Genomic DNA, 14,640 nt, shown 5'->3' with positions numbered 1-14,640 from the left:
ATAAAAGAAAACAGTTCTGAAGAGTGTCTAGAAATTGGAAACTGACCCAAAAAGGAGGTAGCGTATTAAAAACATATTTATGCGTTGGATCTGTATCTTTTCTTCCACTCTTGTTTGTAATAAGCTTCTCTGTGTCTTTCTCAGGAAACAAACAGAAATGGGGTGGTTTGGGGTTCAGAGCTCCTCCATTCTGGTGGCTGTTTCTATGATATTTTCATGGATGTATCTGGGGAACACTACAGTGAATGTCCATGGGAAAACAAGCAGAAACAAGATGCTGAAAATGGGAAAATGTGATATATATGAAGGGAGTTGGGTGGTGGATGAGACATATCCAATGTATAATTCTTCATCGTGCCCTTACATTCGAAAAGAATTCAACTGCCAGAAGTATGGACGCCCAGATCAGCTCTACCTCCAATATAGATGGCAGCCCAGGGACTGTGACTTGCCTGGGTAAGCATCTCTCTTTTCCATGTTCATCACTTTCTATCTTTTTCTCTCTCTTTTTACCTTTTCTTTTTATTGGCTGTTTGATTTTCTTAGTTTCAGTATTAGATGAGCTGGTGATGATACATAGAAAAAAGATGCAAATTAAACTTTGTTTCAAAGGTGCTTTGAAAAATAGTTTATGGTTTTTTTTTTTCAACTGGATTCATGTTATGATTTTGACTTAAAAAATTCAAGGGATTAGATAGGTATATGAAAACTTGTAAAGATTAACGAAGAAAAATTTGTTTGTTTATTTGAAACCCAAAAAATCCCAAACCATAAACCTTTTTCATAAAATAAATCAAATTGATTATTATTAAAATGATTTGAACCGTGGTTGAATAAAAAATTATTTTAAAATTTAAAAATATTTTTTAAAATATTTTATATCTATAATACTTTATCTTCAATTATTTTCTATATTTATATATTTATTTAAAAAACAAAATAAGTAAAAATAACTGAAAAATAAAAAACTATTTTCTATTTTTCGGTTTCCAAATACGCTTTTCTAATTTTTTGGTCCAAAAAGAGGAAAAAAAAAACTTTTTCAAAAATAGTTTACAAATAGATGCATATAATCATTAATGTTGATAGTGAATGCCTCATAAGTCATAAGTCTCTTTCCATGTTTATTAACTTTGGTCCCCACATATGCCAGTACCATTACAGCTATTATCAAACCAAAAAGCTATAAGCCATAAAGGGGGCATGATTTCTTGGTGTTTGGATTCTACATCCCTATTACTTCCCAATTAAGTACACCCATGATAAGCCCACTTATCTACCTAGTGACATTTCCCTTACTTAAATCAATTTGTTCGATTTTGCCCTCCCACCCCACATTTCTGACTCCGACAGTACCAACGAGTATTTTTGGATAATTATGTTTTAGATCTAGTTTGACTCAAAAATTAAGTTTAAATCGATATAAGTTTACCATTTAAGCTCAATATATAGAGAAAGTGAGAAAATTAAGAAAAAATATATTAAATTTTTATCTTTCCAAAAATGACCTTTATTGACTATGAAAAAAAATAAAGTAGGAAAACATTAATTTAAATTTTATTCATTTTGTAAACCTCAATAAAATTTAATTTAATCTAGTGATTAGGAAAAAAATACACCCTTTTCCAAAAAAATAAAAATAAATTATTATTATTATTATTTAAAATCAAACATCTTGGAAAATATATGTTTTTAAAATTGTGTATATAAAAAACAACTAAAAATATGTCAATTTATTTTTAAAACATGATATATTTTTAGAATTTTATTTTTAAATAGTTTGCTAAAAAAAATTAAATTTTCAAAATAATTATTAAAAAAAAATTAAGATAAAAAAGTTTATCAAACATTATGGTAAGTAATACTCAAAACAGTTTTGAAAGGTCAATGTCTCTTCATATTTTATATCATTCTCATCAATTATGTAACTTTTATGGGTCAAATCTTAATTTTTGAATCCAATTGGGTCCAAAACACAATTATCCCTTTTTTCATACCAAAACAATAACCCATATCTAGAAATAGAAAAATGCTTGATCTGTCCAAACCTTTTTATTTATTTTTTTATGATTTTTTTTTTCTTTTCTGAAGATTGGTTTTGGAGATACTTGTTTCTTGATTGATATATAGCTTGAAAAATTAAAATTGGTTATTGTTGATTTTTTTTGTAATATTATTTGATGGAGATGATGGAATTGCAGATTCGATGGAAAAGATTTCTTGAGGAGATTTAAGGGAAAGAAAATAATGTATATAGGGGATTCATTGAGTCTAAATCATTGGCAATCAATGGTTTGCCTTCTTCATGTTGATGTTTCTGATCAATCCAGAATTTTACAAGAGACAAATGACACTATTTCTACATTTATTTTCCAGGTCAGTATATATATAAGTTTAATTCTTATGGTAATAAAGGTTTTGTGGGGAAAGTGTTTTTGAAAATAATTTTTTAGAATAATTTTTTAAAATTGTTTTCTCATATTTTGTAAAACAAAATTTGATTAAAATTTTGAAATATTTTAAATTTATTTTATATATTTTATATATGTTTTAAAAGTGATTTTTATATGTGGTGATTTATTTTTATTATTTATATAATTATTTTTTAAAACATCTCTTTAAAAAAAAGTAAAAAATGACTAAAATATATTTTCTAAAAACATTATGTTTTCTATTTTTAAAAGTAGAAATTGTTTTTTGTTTGGTAATTAAACATGTTTTCATATTATTTGTTCAAAAGAATAAAAAACTTGTAATAAAAAGCATTTACAAATATAAGTTCAAAGTTTTCTATTTCTATGTTTATTAGCTTTTCCTTTTTTAAAATAAAAATAAAGATTTTAAAACATGTTTTTTTTCTTTTTTTTACTATTTTTATTTTACTAGAAAAACTTTTTTTTATTAATCAACTATAATCTCCATTATTTTACAGGATTATGATTTGTCAGTGATGTTATTTCACTCTCAATACTTAGTAGACATTGAAAATGAACAAAATTGTCGAATTTTGAAACTCGATTCACTTAAGAATGGTGAAATATGGAAGAATATCGACATCTTAGTCTTCAATACATGGCTTTGGTGGTACCGCACAGGCCCTAAACAACCGTAAGTAATATTAAACTACATTAATAAATAACAACTTTATGAGAATCATGAGCTTACTAACTTAGTTATTATACTTTTATGCAAATAATCTTAACATGAAGAATAAATTAATCTTGATTGCAGGTGGGATTATATTCAAGACGGTGATAACATACTAAAGGACATGGATCGAATGTTAGCTTTCCGAAAAGGTTTAATGACTTGGGCTAAATGGGTCGATTTAGAGGTGGATTTAACAAAAACTCAAGTTTTTTTTCAAGGAATTTCTCCTTCCCATTACAAGTAAGCTCCCTTACTTAAAAATAATATTAAAAATGATGTTATTTTAATACATACATATAGAATTATTACTCTTCCGATGAATTCTCCAAATAGTTTGCTTTCGATTTTATTCTTAGAGTCTATTCGATAATATTTTTATTCAAAACCCTTTTAATAAAAACATTTTCCAAAAAGTATTTTTAGTAGAATCATCTATTAAGTATTTATGTTCAAAATAGTTTTAAAAAATATTTTCTAAATTTTATCAAACATCTGATTTTTATTTAAAAGTTTTTTTTTTTTTTTTGTTAGAAGTACTTTGTAAAAGTACTATGAAATGGACTCTTATTCTCATTTATATTCCTTATGTAGATTTAAATGCACCCTAATATCAAACTTTATCTAAAAATCAACATTATGCTCAATTAATTAAAAAAAAAAACGACTGCAATGGCTACATGTCTACCTATTAAAATATTTTTAAAAAAATTTAAATATTAATTTTAATATTATTGTTATTATCATGTTAGCTTAAAACTAACCCAACTCTCATATTTCTCTTGCATATATGTAAAAATAGTGGCAAGGAATGGGGCAAGCCGGGAGTTACAAATTGCTCAAAGGAGACACAACCCATAAGTGGATCCACATACCCAGCTGGTTTACCCCCTGCAAGTCATGTACTAGAAGAAGTCTTAGGCAGTATGACAAAACCCATTCATTTGCTTAATGTAACAAATCTCTCCCAATTAAGGAAAGATGCACATCCTAGTACGTACAATGGGCTTGGGAACATGGACTGTACACACTGGTGTCTCCCTGGACTCCTTGATACTTGGAATCAACTTCTGTACACCACTCTCATCAGTTGAAACAAAAGTAACATACATTGGTTACATGTAGATGTAAAATTAATGGGTTGGGCTCACTTTGGACTCGCCCTATGAAAGAGTATTGTACTAGGGGCCCTTGAGACATCCCAGGCCCTGATTCTTACCCGGGCTCCATTATGGGCTTTGAAGTGGGCCTAATTTGCTATGCCCTGATTAAAGAAAGTTGAAGCTTTGGAGTGGACTGTGCAGATGGTGAGGAAAAAGCTGCAAAGCTTTGAGTTGGGCAGAAGCAAGCACACACTCGGTTGAATCATTTCATCCAAAATGCCGTTTAAATAAAATAATAGTTGTGAAGAGGAAACTTTTTTATTAAGGTAAAATCAAGTGGGTATTTGGTAAACCACTTAATAACTTAAATGACTTAATAACTTAATTTAAGTTATTAAGTATATTTGGTAAAATGACTTAATGATATAATTTAAAGTCAAAAACAACTTTTAAATAATAAATAAAAAAATTAACTTAAGTTCACATCTTTATTTTATTTTATTTTTACTTATATTTACCCTAATTATCTCCACGAGCTTTTTTGCTACTCCACGACCTCTATTGTTTCTTGACCTTCTTTCCCCTAATTATAATTTATGAGGATAAATATGTTAATTTAATTATTTAGAATAAATTTTAAGTTAATTTTATTGAACAATCTTAATACTTAACGTAAAAATTAAGTAATAAATTTTAAATCAATAATTTAAGTACAATTTAACTTAAAATCAACTTAATTCATTAAGTAATAAATATTAAGTTTTACTTAAATACCCAATAATTAACTAATAGTTTGATTAAAAGAGCTTTCAATCAATAAATTAATTAAAACCCTATGAAAAATGATTAGACAACAATGTCAAAATTTTGTTAAGTGAAGAAACCAATGGATTTGTATTCAAAGTTGTGATTAATTTATGATTGGAATTTGGCTTTGGCTTTAAGTAACATTGTGGGAACTCTTTTCACCTTTAATTTCTAAATTGTTGGCTTTTGATTATGCTACTTTTAAGTTAATCAACCTTTAATATAAGGAAAAGTGGGTTTGACTCACTATTTTATAATTATTTCTTGAAAATAAAATTATTAAAAAATTAATTTATCACTTTAATTTGATAAGAGTATCTTATAAAGTATCAATTTCTCTATGCCTGTATTGTACGTAACAATGGAATAATTATATAATTAAAACTGTATAAAACTATAAAGAACTTATATAAGTTAGAATATATTTTGTTATCTTTTATTTTTTAATTTTTATTCTTAAAAGTAAAAATCTAAATTAATTTTTTATTTTTTATTTAACATTTGAAGGTAAAAAAAGAGTACATTTTGTTGTCCTTTTATTTCTTAATTTTTATTCTTAAAAGTAAAAAATCTAAATTAATTTTTTATTTTTTATTTAAAATTTGAAGGTATATATAAAAAAAAGGTATATATCAAGAATTTTTTAAATTTTCAAAATTTTTATACAAATTTTAAAATCATAAAAAATAATAAAAAAATTATTATATATATAATTTACCATGTATAATTTTTATTCTTTTTTTTTTTCCTTAAACGTAAAGAACAAATTTCAAATTATCACAATTTTTTTTGAGCCAGTTTCTTCAAGAGGAAGAAAGCACAAAGGCAATGATTTCTCAACAAAAATGCTTCACCCACGCCATACCTTACAAAAGCAGACTCCACAAGCTCATGCGTATGAACCTTTCCCCTCATATCAACTCCTATAAATAACCATTCTTCTACTTCCATTCTCCTGCACATCTTCATTTTGTGAGATCAGAGACTTAGCCAAAATGGCCTCTTTTCTCACTTACACTACTCTCTTCTCCCTCTTCTCAACTTTCTCCATCACCATTCCCGCAGCTTTCTCCCAGCAATTTGCGGAGGAAATCGCCACAATGCCGCTAGAGAAAGTGAGCCACCTGCACTTCTACTTCCACGACATCCTCAGCGGGAAAAACCCAACCGCCACGCAAATCGCCGGCCCAAAGAAGGGTCGTTTTGGCATGACGATGATGGTGGACGACGCCTTGACTGAAGGCCCCGAGCCCAGCTCAAAGCTGCTGGGAAGAGCTCAAGGACTGTACGCGTTGTCCGCGCAACAGGAGCCTGCGCTGCTCATGGTGATGAATTTTGCCTTCATGGAGGGGAAGTACAATGGGAGTAGCATCAGTGTACTTGGGCGGAACCCGGTGATGCATGCGGTCAGGGAAATGCCCATCGTGGGCGGAAGTGGTCTTTTCCGGTATGCGCGGGGCTATGCTTTGGCGCATACAGTTTGGTTTGATGGTACGACGGGAGATGCGATTGTTGAGTACAATGTGAGTGTACTGCACTTCTGAAATCTGTGTGAAAGGAGTCATGGAAAGGTAGTGTTTTTCAGTTTTTGTGCTTCAGTGGTTGTTGTGTTTTAGCACAGATTTGATGGAGGTTATTTATGAACTTGGTTTTTCCTCATGTATGGACATGGAAATGTTTCTACTGAATCCTCATCACCTCCTTATTGTTGGTAGAAGTTGCACTACTTAGTAATATCATATTGTCTTTAAACTTCTGAAATTTTTATGACCTCAAACTTCCTGGTTCATTTGACTACATTGTCTTTATAACCTCGTTTCATGGGATGCTACGAGTTTTATTTCACCAATTTATTAAGTTGAAGCATAAGTAACAGGGTGTTTGGTAAATCAACTAATGTAAAATAAGGTTAACTTTTGAAATGTTTAAAAATCCCGATAGGTTGTTTTACTCATTAATTTTCTTGCCTCAAATCGTGAATTGAATTGTGAACATGATAACTATTCTTTTCCACAACCATGACCAGAAGTCAATGTTTGATTTAATAACTTAATTTAAGTTATTAAATAAATTAAGTAAATTTAATAGAATGATTTAAACCGTAACTTAAAGTTAAAAATGACTTTTAAGTATTAAATCAAAATAATTAACTTATTTTTAATCTTAAATCTTTTTGTCTTATTTACTCACATTTAATGAAAATATATTTAATAATTATGACTTAAAATCCATAACTTATATTTTATGATAAATATTTGAAAGTTATCTTACATATCTAAAATAATTTAAATATGGATGTTTAATAAAAAAAAGCTTAAGATTAATGAAAATAAATATTTTTTAAAATTAATGATGATAAATATTAATTACAACTAATGAGGATAAATATGTGACTTTAATAAGTTAAAATAAATTTAAAATTAATTTTACCAACTAGTAAAAAATAAGTAATAAGTTTATATGAATAATTTAAGAACAATTTAACTTAAAATAACCTAACCTAAATCAGTAAGCAAAAAGCATTAAGGCTTACCAAACACTCGTTAAGATTTAGAGAAAATGTGTCTTAAAGCTTTTAAGAAAAGTGATAATTCAATAATAATAATAATAGAATGGATATGATAACTCGTTAGTGAATGAAAAGGAAAAGCTGCAAAGACTGTTTGGAAAAGAAGACAGCCTGCTGAGTGGCTTGAGTTATTAGATTACCACTTTCCCCTTTAATCATGCCAAGAAATGGATTTTTACAAAAAAAAAAAAAAGGAGAGGGTGGGGGGGGGGAATTGTGAAAGGTCAACATATCCACCCATCTGGCTCAGACGGCTTGTTGTACTTAGAATAGGGACATTCGGGGCAGCTGAGGCCGGGACCTCTGTCCCATCTTTGAGGTTCAAAGCCCGACCATATGTTCTTATAAGGCCAGGCCTCCGGCTCCAAATTGGGCCCATCCATTGATATCACACTTCGGGCCCAACTTCTGGACCTGGTTTATATTTATATATAATGAGAAATGATGTAGAACTTACAATTTATTAAGTAATAGTTTTCTGCAGGAAATTCCCTGCTACCAGAAAGCCCATTGAGAAGGTGAGTCACCCCACTTCTGCAATCCATGATGCCCTCAATAGGAGAAACCCAACTGCCATGAGAAATGATGTGCACGACTGGGATTATGGATGTCCAATTCATACAAGGGACTGAGCTTGTAGGCAGAGCTAGCTTATTGCTTCTGGTTATGAGTTTTGTGGTCATGGAGAGCATGTATAATGGAAGTACTCTTAGCATTCTGGGCAGCTTCGGGTCCCTGAATCTGGAACTGAAGCATCAGTCCATGGAGGTAGCAGGGACTTTCTGGTCTGCTACGATTTGTTCAGAGGAGGGGTGCTGTGCTGCCCATCAGTTCAATGTGCTTGCAATTCAATTCCGAGTTCATTGATTATCCTTTCCATTTTGAATGTGTGCACCCTCTCCAGTGTTTCTTTTAACTGTTCCATGCCAATTGGATTTCCCCTCCATGAAGATATGTACAAAGGAAGAAAGAATTGGAAGATGAAAATGAAGAACACAGTTTTCATACTTGTACCAGCTCTTAAGAAGATCAGAGCTTCAACTTGGAACTTACAGAGTTCAAAAACAAACAAAAAAAGCCCAAGATTTATATAGAAGTTTTAACCAGCACAGCACATTCTTTAGTGGAAAAAAATCTCACCACCTCACTGAAATTTGAGCTGTCAACTTTCCATATGAAACAGGACTTTCACTTTTTGAATTTCTTCAGCAGTTTTCATGTGGAGTTCTAGGAAAAACTACTCCAGTTTTAGCTTTGAGCAACTAGCAGAAACAGGGGGGAGGGACCAAATATCAAAAGGATGTGATGATTCCTGACATCAAAGGAAATGGTGGGGATTTTTGGATCATGTCAAAGCCTACTAGGAAAATCACCAATCAAACAATCCCTGAAAGAAACAGGAAAGACTCTTTAGAAGTCCCATCAAAAAGGACATTATTGGTGTGGGTGTTGAAAATGCCTAACTGAGGCCAACAGGTACGAAACAATACATCTAAAAGGCCAGAGAAAGACTGAACAGATGAACTCAAACTGCGGAACTGACTCGTGACTAACAGGATATGAGAACATCATGCACACCTGCACATACACATTATGGTTTGAAACCGAACTACCAAAGATCAGGCTAAAGATAGAAAGATAAAAGAGGAGCGAATAAATAAACAAATGAACAAGATGTAGAACAGAGAATTAAGTTCTTCAAACCTTTCCACAAAACACTATGCACTATCAGAGAAATGACAAAACTTGAATATCCTTTATACAGAGAAGACAAAATGGAAAACTAAGTCTCCGTGTTGTCAAATGTTTTAATCATACCTCTTAAACCTCCAAGCAGAGACAGAGAAAAGGGGCCGGTCTTGCCAGCAAATGACCAAACACCCATTCTCTTCTTTCATCCTATACCCATCATAACCATAACTCACCAGCAACCTCGTTGCCTGCAACATTCCTTGGTAGCTCAGAGGCACCCTCCCAAACCCAGACAGCTCAAGCCTCATAACCCATTTCTCAAGCTTTTCATGCCTCTCTTTCCTTTCGGGTCCCTCACATGCTATGATATTCTTAATTTCCTCTCCAAAAAGCATCTTCTCCACTTTCTGTCGCTCAATGGATGCCCTTGATAAGGTAGATTCCAAGCAATCAAATAGTGCTGCATAAAAATTTAATGCTTCCATGACTCTTTCCATCAGAGTAGGACAATTATTGTTTGATTCTTGCTCTGTTACCACCATCAGCTTTGGTGAGAGGCCCCAAAGAGCAGCAAGAAAGCTCCCCATCTTTGGTGGACTGGCCAAAGATAGTGGGGAGGATGTTGATGCCGATGCAGATTCAGGACTTGGAATGTAAACATTGGGCAAATCTTTTTCGAGCCACTCTCCTAATGTGCGTTGGTTCATCTGCAAAACTCTCTGCAAGTGAACTGCACTAGTGTTCTTGGATGCTGAAGGGGATTTTCCAACCATCTCATCATCAATTGCCAAGAGAGTATGAAGTTGTAGTACGGAGCTGATTGCAAGTGCTTCTCCTGTCTTAACACGCAGACTTTCAAAATCAAGATTCTCTAATTTGCTAACTATAGGATTAAATTGAAATGGGATATCCAATTTTTCGGCTTCTTTTGTCAGCTGAAGAGCCATTAGATCCAACACCTCTTTCTGTTCATGAATACCTGTAATTCTCAGATGGGGTGGACCTTCTGGCCGTGCACTTAATGACTGAAGAAGATTAATCCACTGGGCAGATTCAAATGAATTGAGGTCAATAATATGAACCATCTTCTCCCCTTCCATGGCCTCAATAATAGCCTGGTTGGTAATAACATATGAGAGCTTCAGGAAGGGGCAGAGCTCAAAGAACAATTTCTGGACAAGAATCTCTTCAGATATAGAAGATATCTTTGTCGAATTGAGGGCCTTGTGCAAACCAGGCCAACCTTTCAGCATTCGATCAGCAAGTGCTTCAGTGAAATAAGCAGCTATTCGCTGGACTGTATCTCCATCAGGAGAAGCTAGATGGGAAATATGCTCAAGGCCAATATTTGCGTTCTCAATGCTGCCAGCGGCAACATGGTTAGCACAGGCCAGGAGAAGACGGATAAGATACAAACCCCGCTCCTCGGATTTCAGCTCCTTAAGCCAGGGATATGGTGAGCCCAAACCCGGAGAAAGTGACATGAGGGAAAAGATTTGAAGGGGCGACGAAGTTACAGATGAAGATCCGTCCTCTTGAATCATTCCTGCCATTAACAAGTTGGTTGGACTCTGCTGAAAATAAATTAGCTACAATCAGACCAAAATAAAACTAGAATCAATCTTAATATCACAACTACTCTAAATTCTAATTTTTATAGCTAAAAAACCTGAGAAATGGAAAGAATCTTTCTTTTTTCCCTTTTTTTTTTTTTTTAAAGATATGCTTTATGTGATTTTCATTTTATTCAACCCAATTAAACCAAAGATTTTTTCTTAGGCACAATTCCGTCAAGCTTTTAGTTTCCTCGAGTCCCAAATACAGAAAACCCTAGCATTCATGCTTTAAGTTCTTCCCTTTTCCTCCATTTTCTCGGCAACCAAACACATCCTGAATTGGGTTTTGAATTCCTCACGCTCAGAATATGTCTGGAAACCGACAATTCTCCCTCGAGTCTTCCAACGATTTCCAATGAAGTCCAGTGAAAGGAGAAATTAGAAAGAAATTGGCCATCTGTTTGGTTGCTGAGGAAACAGAGGAAAGATAAGAAAACATAAAAAAGATATCTTCCTTAGCTTATGTTTTCTGATATTTTTCTTCATTTTCAACCAAGAAGTAAAAAACTTAACTCAAGAAAGCCAAATAATTGCATTAGCCTCGGTTGAAAGGAGCTTTTTGTTTTCTGAGGTCCTAACTAATGAAATCAGAACTTTCATATATATTCCTTTCCTATGTTTTCTCAACAACCAAACAGAGAATGAAAGGAAAATTAGACCACAAACAAAAGAAAATTCACTAAAAAAAAATAAACTCACAAAGCATTTCCAAGTGGACATGAATCATTTCGAGAATTCACCAACGTTACTCAACAACAGAGACAGAGAAAAGAAAAAACAAAAGGAAGAAGAACATTACCAGAGAGAGCAACTTCAGCAGTGTTTCCCTGAACAACTCATAAAAGACGAGCAAATTCAAATTCTCAACTGGGTTTTCCAATTAAGAAAAAACCCAGAAAAATACCCTATGAAAATTGCCTAAATTGCTGCTCCAATCCCTTCACCCACCAAAGTGTCTTCAGAGGTATTTAGTGTTGAGTTCTAGGGTTCTGTTGCTGGAGTGCGTGTCAATTGAAATGAAAGCCCTTATCTTGAAGGACTTTTCCATGGCTGCGTTGGCGACAATGTAAGAAGTTGTTTTTGTCGTCATCGGTTTGTTGTCCTTTGGGGGGATCAGAGGAATATGGAATTTGTGAAAGACAGAGCCCTCTCTACCTCTCTCTCTCCCCTCTTACCTTGTTTTCTTCCCTTTTCTCTCTCTCTCTCTCTAACTTGTTTAAATTTTTTTTGTCTGCATGTGAAGTGGATGGGAATAAGAGCTGGCCAGGCTTGGTATTATTCCCCATCAATGAACAATCCAAACATGCCCTAACAAAGCAAAACAACACCCTTGGTTGTTGCTTAGTGGGTGATAGTGGGGATTGCAAGGAAAGCCCTCACAAGTGCCTCCAAAACCACTATTTGTTTTCTTTTCAAACCCATAGACCATCCATTTGGTACTATCTTCTTATATCAGGACAAAGAGACAAGGAGGTTGTGAGAAAAGCCAAAAGTAGATAGAACATTTAACTTTAGGTGTGGAGTTCTTGGGTGGGAGTCCTTGGAGCTTCTTAGCTCCTTCCTTCCATTCTTAATGCTTTCTTTTCCTTCTTTATTATTTGGTTTCAACTTTAAAGCAACTTAACCCCTTATTTAGAGCTAAAAATCATCGTGGAATAGTGGTATTTGGACACATCACCACTTTTGCTTCATCTTTGTTTGTACCCATGGAGGGGTGTAAGGATTTGTTATTTGCTTCCTACTCATCCATATGTTATTGCTTATTTTTCCTTCAAAATTTGTTTATTTAGTAAATTCTAAGAAATAAGTGTTGTTACTTCTTTCCTTTTCTTATTGGAATCTCCAAAAATGTTTTCTTTTCACACATACAAAGGGAATTGCATCTCATCTCATGTATCATATTATTGTTTTGTATAAGAAAATACAAAAGTACAAACATTATGTCTTAAATACTTCTTTTGAATGATGTACGGTGTATGAATTTAACTCTTTAAAAGATTAAGAGCATAATAATATGTGTCTTTCAATTAATCATTCAAAAGATTATTTGAATAGTATTACTATTGATAATTTTTTTAGTAAATTATTACTATCCTTTTCACCTTTTTACCTTACTTTTATCACTCCTTTAGGATAATAAATAGAAAATCAAAATCAAAATATTTCCTTCTCTAAAGAAGAAAGAAACAAGTTGAAAGAATGATATTTTTTCTAAGTCGGATTTCTCTTGGTAATGCTCTCATATATCTAGATAGGTTTAAGTTTTGCCATTTACTGCAAAAATTTCCTGGCACGCCTAATATCTTCTTTCCTTTTGTACACAATTAAATCATACTCAATTTGAGTGTAAAAAAAAAAAATTAAAAACATGATTCTAAATATACAATTGAGTAAACATAATTACTTTTAGTTTGAATTAATCTAGCTAAGGTTTCATTTGAAGGTCTAATGTTATATATCAACAAATATGCAGCAAAAATAGAGTAAAAAAAGTTAAAGAAAGAAACTGAGAGTTGACGGAGGTTTGACTATTCAAGTTGAAAGGATGAAAGTAAGGAAGGAAGCAAAGAGAGTAGACAGAAGTACACCTATGAATTGAAGTAATAGATTATATATTCATATCAATGTATCTTGGGGCAAATGTCCCCGAGTAAAAACAGGGAGAGAGTGAGGTTGGGTTGTAGGAGAATACCAATCATGATTATGATTGGTCGTCATACTTGAGGGCTTTTGATCATTTTGTATATTAAAGCAATAATGAAGTTTTTAACTGTCTTTCTTATTGAAGAAATGATCATGATTGATTTGAAGAACAATTAAATGATAGGGTTGATTATGATGAACCATCTCTACTAGTCTTTGATCTTGTGAGATTTGCAATTGCAATTTAGATTCTACTTCCTTTATATTTTGACTTTGTATCATACATCTTTACTCTGTTTGAACTTGATTACATGCATATGAAGATATTGCAACATAACATTAGTGCTAGTATCTAAGCTAGTTTTTTAAGTTAGGGGGAAAAGATTCTAGACATTTAATTTTACAATTCGCATTAAAAATTTAGTTTGGAACATTTTGAAACTTTTCCCTTTAATTCATTTTCTTACATTTTCTTGGCTAACAAACGTGGGGATCATGACTGAATTCGTTATGACCCATAGCTAATTTTGGTTTATCCAAAAGAGGATTGCATCTAAGGGAGAAATTTAGCAAGGAGTGTATCTCATGTGGTGAAATTTTATCACTAGCTATTCTTTAGATTTTTAAATCTCATTAGTCAATATGAGAAAATTCTTTACAAACCTATCAAGACTAGATATCATTGATGCTTACATAGTCTCAATGAGTACCTATCTTTGTGATTTGATTCATTGATGACAAAAATGGATCATTGATGTATGAAATCTTAATTTATATCATGAGATGAATTATAACTAAAAAGTTATAAAGATTTGAATTCGAAAAAGTGAGATCATTTTGAGAAATGATGAGATCTTACTTTTAATTAAAATTTGATCAAAGATGTGACACTTTCTATAGATAAGTTCCACCATCTTCTTGTTCATTTCATTATCATTGCTCTGTTTGCTTAAGAATTTCACGTCACAAATCACAACAATTAGATTTAGGATAGCCAACAATTAAGGACAATGGTTTCAATTTGAATAGTAATTTTTTTTTATTAAAAAGCTACTTACAAGAG

General features: G+C 32.3%; 3 protein-coding genes across 6 annotated transcripts; 2 read left to right on the top strand and 1 right to left on the bottom strand.

Moving 5' to 3' along the window:
- LOC117927855 (protein trichome birefringence-like 38) lies at positions 1–4,402 on the top strand. Its single transcript, XM_034847548.1, has 6 exons — positions 1–57; positions 145–456; positions 2,202–2,376; positions 2,933–3,108; positions 3,232–3,390; positions 3,950–4,402. Exons 2-6 carry the CDS (start codon positions 158–160, stop codon positions 4,239–4,241), a joined length of 1,101 nt encoding a protein of 366 aa, XP_034703439.1. The 5' UTR covers positions 1–57; positions 145–157; the 3' UTR covers positions 4,242–4,402.
- A 1,609-nt stretch (positions 4,403–6,011) lies between these two features.
- Positions 6,012–6,818, top strand: LOC117927856 (dirigent protein 22-like). Its single transcript, XM_034847549.1, has one exon. It carries the CDS (start codon positions 6,053–6,055, stop codon positions 6,599–6,601), a length of 549 nt encoding a protein of 182 aa, XP_034703440.1. The 5' UTR covers positions 6,012–6,052; the 3' UTR covers positions 6,602–6,818.
- A 2,441-nt stretch (positions 6,819–9,259) lies between these two features.
- On the bottom strand, positions 9,260–12,278 carry LOC117929208 (scarecrow-like protein 3). 4 transcript variants are annotated; one of them, XM_034849481.1, is made up of 3 exons: positions 11,734–12,278; positions 11,447–11,547; positions 9,260–10,889 (listed from the first exon to the last, which is right to left on the bottom strand). In XM_034849481.1, exons 2-3 carry the CDS (start codon positions 11,468–11,470, stop codon positions 9,435–9,437), a joined length of 1,479 nt encoding a protein of 492 aa, XP_034705372.1. In that variant the 5' UTR covers positions 11,471–11,547; positions 11,734–12,278; the 3' UTR covers positions 9,260–9,434. The 4 variants fall into 4 exon arrangements, with proteins under 4 accessions (XP_034705372.1, XP_034705374.1, XP_034705373.1 ...); XM_034849483.1 differs by lacking the exon at positions 11,447–11,547 and having other exon boundaries at positions 9,260–10,892; positions 11,734–12,277; XM_034849482.1 differs by lacking the exon at positions 11,447–11,547 and having other exon boundaries at positions 11,734–12,277.
- Between the last annotated feature and the right edge of the window lie 2,362 nt (positions 12,279–14,640).

The sequence above is a fragment of the Vitis riparia genome, chromosome 13 (assembly GCF_004353265.1).
Source record: "Vitis riparia cultivar Riparia Gloire de Montpellier isolate 1030 chromosome 13, EGFV_Vit.rip_1.0, whole genome shotgun sequence".
NCBI lineage: Eukaryota > Viridiplantae > Streptophyta > Magnoliopsida > Vitales > Vitaceae > Vitis > Vitis riparia.
This window is presented reverse-complemented; position numbering and strand designations above follow the sequence as displayed.

Excerpts from the sequence above, each read along its gene's own strand:
- LOC117927856 (XM_034847549.1), top strand. The coding sequence starts at position 6,053 with ATGGCCTCTTTTCTCACTTACACTACTCTCTTCTCCCTCTTCTCAACT.
- LOC117929208 (XM_034849481.1), bottom strand. The coding sequence starts at position 11,470 with ATGCAATTATTTGGCTTTCTTGAG. Across the intron at positions 10,890-11,446 it reads AATTATTTGGCTTTCTTGAG|AGTCCAACCAACTTGTTAAT; the intron begins TTAAGTTTTTTA and ends TATTTTCAGCAG.
- LOC117927855 (XM_034847548.1), top strand. The coding sequence starts at position 158 with ATGGGGTGGTTTGGGGTTCAGAGCTCCTCCATTCTGGTGGCTGTTTCT. Across the intron at positions 457-2,201 it reads AGGGACTGTGACTTGCCTGG|ATTCGATGGAAAAGATTTCT; the intron begins GTAAGCATCTCT and ends ATGGAATTGCAG. Across the intron at positions 2,377-2,932 it reads TTTCTACATTTATTTTCCAG|GATTATGATTTGTCAGTGAT; the intron begins GTCAGTATATAT and ends ATTATTTTACAG.